At 37.0% G+C, this 5,696-nt stretch overlaps 1 protein-coding gene across 1 annotated transcript; it reads left to right on the top strand.

Moving 5' to 3' along the window:
- The first annotated feature begins 562 nt into the window (after positions 1-562).
- Positions 563-3,973, top strand: LOC113340281. Its single transcript, XM_026585486.1, has 4 exons — positions 563-1,454; positions 1,838-2,354; positions 2,466-2,547; positions 3,474-3,973. Exons 1-4 carry the CDS (start codon positions 926-928, stop codon positions 3,714-3,716), a joined length of 1,371 nt encoding a protein of 456 aa, XP_026441271.1. The 5' UTR covers positions 563-925; the 3' UTR covers positions 3,717-3,973.
- The last annotated feature ends 1,723 nt before the right edge of the window (positions 3,974-5,696 follow it).

Below are 5,696 nucleotides of genomic sequence, written 5' to 3'. Positions count from 1 at the left end.
TACAGTACATTCATAAATAGTCCCCCACAATGGTACTTAATGACAAGGATGTGACTGCCGGCAAGAAGATCAAGGATGTGTACTTATGAGTTAGGATTCTCCTCCTCCGTAAACAGAACCAGTCACGGAGGTTAATGCACTGCATTAGCTGTGCCACATGTTGACATCCATTGACAGATTGTTATTGAGTCGGTCAGAGTGAAAAAGAAAGAAGAAGATCCAGCAAACAAACCACAAGAATTCAAAAACATAAGTCTATTTCACTTCAGACTTTCTCATCTGTACTACTGTTTTGAGTCCTGAATTCAACTTCTGACAAATCTCAGTAATAGGGATTTTCAAGTTTTTCTTTTCTTCTAAAACCCCCAGCCCAGACTCATTTTCGCATTAAGTTCCCCTTATGAATTTTGGAGTAAATTTTACTTTAACCATTTCCTGCTTCCATAATCAAGAACCGTGTCAGTTCAAGTGGGACCCACCTGGAAGCAGAAGCGTGGGACCCACTCACTCCCTATATCACTCTCTAGCTAGCTACAATTGTCTAAAGTTTGAAGAAGAACGAATTTGCATCCTTTTGGTGTACTTTTGAAGCTAAAATCTTGAACCCTCTTTCTTTTTGTACATTTTCTATAAAATAAGCTGTTCTAATCAACTTCTCCTCCTTGTTTGTATAAAACTAGTGTAAATTTTTGGGAGTCTGAGTTTGGTTTTCCTTCACTCATGTGGGTTGTTGCAGAATAAAGTTGTTCCTTGACTGGTCTTTCTTTTACCTGTTGGGTTTGATGCATGTTCTTCATTTTCATTGAGCTGTCTCAACTATCATGATGCTTCATTAAAGTCAGTCAGTTCATTGATGCCAACAAGAAATGAAGCGAGATAGAAAAAACCAGTTACAGTAAAGGGTTTTTAGTTGAGAAATCAAAATATGGATCTCAAGACAACATCAAAATACTACCAAGCTCCTCCTTCATCAGCAACACCATTAGAGTACAGCAAGAAGAACAAAGGAGAGAATCCATTTGATGATACATTAGTAGACCCACTTTGTAAACTGAATCTAAAGGAGACTTCAGATTTTGTTAAATCATTTCAAATGAAGAGAGATGGGTCAGTGAGTTCAGTTCAGGGAAATAATAGGAGATTGATTGATGCACCACCAACACCTGGTAGACCTGTATTTAGTTTCAGTAGTAGTACCGGGAATCATCATCACTCAAGAAAAGGGTTTCCATCAAAATGGGATAATGCTGAGAAATGGATTGTTAATACTACTCATGATTCACCAGCTCATCCTTTTGTTAAACCCTCACCAGTTTTTCAACAGAAAAGTGAGATTTTCACAGAGAAATCAGTAAGCGTGAAATCTTTTGATCAGCCTCCTATTAGTACAGTTCCAGTTTCAGCTTTTCATGGTGGTGGTGGTGCTGCGGCTGCAACTGAAGTACTTCTTAAAGGTTAGATCCTTTTTGCTTTTTTCATTCCTTTTGTATTCCAATTTTTTTTTTCACTTTTTTGGTGGTGGGCGGCGGTGGTGTGTTTAGTGGTGGTGGTTAGAGAAATTTGTAACTTAAAACCCTTTAATCCTGCAATTTTGTGGCTAAAATTACTCTCCTGAGTACCCATTTACTTTTTATTGGAAAAACTTAGTTAGTTGTTCTGGATATCCATAGGGGCAATGCCCCCCCTTCCCAAGGATAATTCTATCACTGGATTGATACATTGGGGAGGAGGAATTTTAGCACTACAGAAGAGTCAATAAAATCTATTGGGGCAATGTCCCCAGACGTTTGTTACTGGAAATTTTGTTTGCACTAAATGTAGTTTTTGAATAATGCAGATAAGTTTACAAACAATATAGAGCCAGCAGCAATATTCCCTAACTTCAGATATTCGGAACCATCGAAAGAAGGATTTTTGTTTCGAAATTCAACTTGTGAATCAATGAAAGATGCTGGAACAGAAATGGTTCCGCAAATTCAACATAGAGATGTTGGGACAGAAATGACTCCATTAGCAAGTTCAACCACTTCTAGATGTCATACCCCATTTAAGGTTGCTTCTCCTGCTAGACATAATACGCCACAAGATAGGTCAGGATTGTTAGCGACACCGAAAAGGACTAGTACCAACATTGATATTTCAGAGCATCATTTTGCGAAACTTGAAATGGGGAATCAGTTTGATTCCGTTACGTCGAAGTGGAGCTCAAGAGAAGAGGAAGAAGAAGAGATTTCGAAGAGTTTGAGACATTTTGATAGTACGTTCAATGGTGGTGGATCTAGGAAGCATAATAGTGCAATTGAAGTTAAAGCTGCTTCATGGGAAGAAGAAGAAAGAACGAAATGCTGTAGCAGGTTAATACATTCTGCATTTCAATTTACATTTTTCTTTGCAGTACTGTGTGTATTTCATCACTTTGTGGCAAATTCGTCCCTAGTTTGATAGGAATTTGCTTGCTCTCGCAGGTATCAAAGGGAAGAAGCAAAAATACAAGCTTGGGTAAACCTCCAAAGTGCGAAGGCAGAAGCTCAATCTAAAAAGTTAGAGGTACTTTCAATTTTGAATCTCTGTCTTATTAGTCTATACGGTTTCTAGTTTTCAATAGCATCCTTGGCATTTTAGACTCACAGCTTTTGTTATTGGTTTTGAGTTAAAATTCCGTCGATCCTAGTAATTATTCAATGTGTCTGCCAATGTTGGCCAAGAAACATAGGAAATGCCTTAGGAACTTGACATATAACATCTACATTGATCATACAAGAGGTTCACCAAAAGCGCAAATGGTTGAAGTTAAAGCACACATTTGTAACGCGCTTGCACGTTGCCTCCCATACCTAATGTTTTCTTCATGAATGTGCAATTACTACTTGTTTCTTTGAATTCGGGTATTTAGAATCAATATAATAGGTATAATTCACATTACAATACAGGCAGTAAAAGTCCATTAGGGGCCGGCATTAGAAGAACTTAAAGATCTCATGAACTAGTCTATGACTTTGGTTTTGCTTCAAGATTGAACAGATTTGGTACATTGCCACATGACATTGACAACACTTGCATCTTGTTTAACCAGATTTAGAGACAAACACCCAATGGCTCTATTATTATGTTAATTCTTGAGTAGCTAAAAAGTCTGTCTGTTTCCTCATCGAGCCCCAAAAATTTGTCAACATGCTCATCTTTTTCTTCCTCTCCTATCTTCTTCTTGATTTGTCTCCATTCTTATCCGAAAGACAAAAACTATGATATATTTAACCATGCCCATGCTTTAATAATTCCATTTTAAGTCAATGAAAGCTTCCATGCTCATGTGATGTTGTTCTCAAAGATCCCAATAAAACAAACTCTAAGCCGAGGTCCTGAACACGTGGATATGTACGACCAGTCTAGTGTGCTTTGCTTGCGTTTTTAGCATCTCAATTCTCAACAGTGTGCTTATTTTCTGGTGTTGTGGTTTTAATATGGTGAAACAGGTGAAAATACAAAGGATGAGATCAAATTTAGAAGAGAAGATAATGAAGAGAATGGCAATTGTTCATAGAAAAGCAGAGGAATTGAGAAGTGAAGCTCAAATCCAACATTCACAACAAGTTCAAAAAGCTACAGAACAAGCACAAAAGATGATACTCAAGAACCAACAGCAACAGAACTCTTACTACATCTCTGACCATACAACTTCATGTGGTTGTTTTCCTTGCAATAACAGTCATTTCTAGATAACAATGCCATAGTCCTCCTTTGTTTTTAGGACCCAAGATAGAACCCCAAATAAAGAAAGAGTTTATTTGTTGTTGTTGCCTTGTTGGGACTGGTGTGGTCCATTGGTTGTAAGCTCTGTTGGTAAAGGGAAACAGTAGAAAATTTAGAGCATTTGTTTATGATTGTGATGTATCAGAGTGAGATCCCAAACAGCTATAACAAGATGATGACATGAAAATTGCAGTGAACCCCATGTGGGGGGTTTTGCCTCTCTTGCAGAGTATCCATCACAGGGAAGCTCTTAAATTTTTTACTCCTAAAAAGCATTATGGAAACTAGACAAGACTCTGATTTTCAAAGTACACCAACGATGGTGCCATTTTCAATTTAAAATGAGTATGAGCTAACCACCGACTATCTCTGATGTAGATCAGATGGCTGTAATTACCTAAAGAAATGAAAAGAAGAATAAAATCCCTATTATGGGGAAAATGAACATGTGATGAGAAAGTCCTTTATGTTTGCTTGGAGTCCTGACAGGATCATTATTTATCTACATTGGAACATGAGTCAAAGAAATATTTATAAAAGGATATCTTAATGCAAATGTTTCAAGGTTGCATAGATTTAATCTATAATCCATATTTGTTTGTTTAACAATGTTAAGACTAGATTTTTCTTTCCAATATGATCCGAACCACTCTAAAACCGTATAAACACGTAGAGAGGTGGCTGAAAGGTGGGTTCTGCTCTTCTACAGAAAACAGGGGGTCCGTTTGTGGTTGGTCTGTGTCTATATGGTTTTTAGCTGGTTTGAAATATGTGGTATGTCTAAAAAAAATTTATGAACAAATTTATATATCCATATAATGTTTTCCGTTGGGGTGTCACTCTTTTAGGGACGCGCAATAACGAAACTGAGTGTGGTGTTATATGAGTAAAGGCGGGCTCGTTATCATATCGGAATCGAGGTAAGGTGTTAAACAGGACGGGCCTATGAGGGTGCTCAACGAGGCTCAAGCCCGTCGCTAAATCTACCCAAAGAAAAAGAACGATTTTTTGGGACCATGACTTTTTTGGGGACCATGATTTTATTTTGGGTAAAGGCATTAGAAGTAATTTTAGGTCACCCCATATCTAGTTATTTATTTAATACCTAATCTACCCTCTTAATTAATTTTAGGTTATGATTAGTGAATGATTTAGTTAAAAACAATTAGTGAGATTAAATTGAAAGATGGGTTTATTATTAGTTGAGTAGAATTATTGAGAGAGTAGAGTTTTAGAAGATGAAGGAGAAAAACATGGAAAATAAAAAAAAAAATTCCAATTCACTAAGTTTGAGTATTCAAATGATGAAAACTCATCTGATTCTTCATCTCCATCCTCTCCTAGAATATTTGTTAATCTTCAAAATGATCCGGGTTTGAACTGGATTTTGAACAGTCCGGTTACTTTATATAAAGAACAAGTAACCGAACTCATCTGAAGCTGTAGATCGGTTGCCCCGTGAGATAAACAAGTAACCGAACTCATCTGAAAGTGTAGTTCGGTTACTTGTTCCAAACACGCAGGTTAACGAACTCTGAGTTCGGTTTCTGCGATAAAATTGTGAAGTTACCGAATTTAACAAACAAAAAAAATGTGAAGTTCCAATGTCTATTGGCCAAGTTCGGTTACTTTGTAGTTTTAAAAGTTTTTGCGAACAAACCGAACTCTATTGACTAAGTTCGGTTATTTTGGAACTCAACATAGTGGCCACAACAAAACAGTTCGGTTAGACTGGATTTGTTTTTTTTGGTTCTATGGGTGGAGTTCGGTTACTTTGTAGTTTTAAAATTTTTTGCGAAACAACCGAACAGGGAGTTCGGTGACTTAGTTTTAAATCCAATAGAACCGAACTATTCTTCGTGTTCTTCATTTTCAAGAAGTTCGGTTAGTAAACTAGGGTTTTTTGGAAAATCGGCCTAACCGAACATGGCTCTGTAACTCCTATT

The sequence above is a fragment of the Papaver somniferum genome, unplaced genomic scaffold (genome assembly GCF_003573695.1).
Source record: "Papaver somniferum cultivar HN1 unplaced genomic scaffold, ASM357369v1 unplaced-scaffold_21, whole genome shotgun sequence".
In the NCBI taxonomy this organism is placed as follows: domain Eukaryota; kingdom Viridiplantae; phylum Streptophyta; class Magnoliopsida; order Ranunculales; family Papaveraceae; genus Papaver; species Papaver somniferum.
The sequence above is the reverse complement of the archived record's forward strand: the minus strand, read 5'-3'. Positions and strand labels throughout refer to the sequence as shown.

Bases quoted from the DNA above. Each gene is read 5' to 3' on its own strand.
- LOC113340281 (XM_026585486.1), top strand. From the start codon at position 926: ATGGATCTCAAGACAACATCAAAATACTACCAAGCTCCTCCTTCATCA. The intron at 1,455-1,837 runs GTTAGATCCTTT...TGAATAATGCAG, and splicing joins AACTGAAGTACTTCTTAAAG to ATAAGTTTACAAACAATATA. The intron at 2,355-2,465 runs GTTAATACATTC...TTGCTCTCGCAG, and splicing joins AGAACGAAATGCTGTAGCAG to GTATCAAAGGGAAGAAGCAA.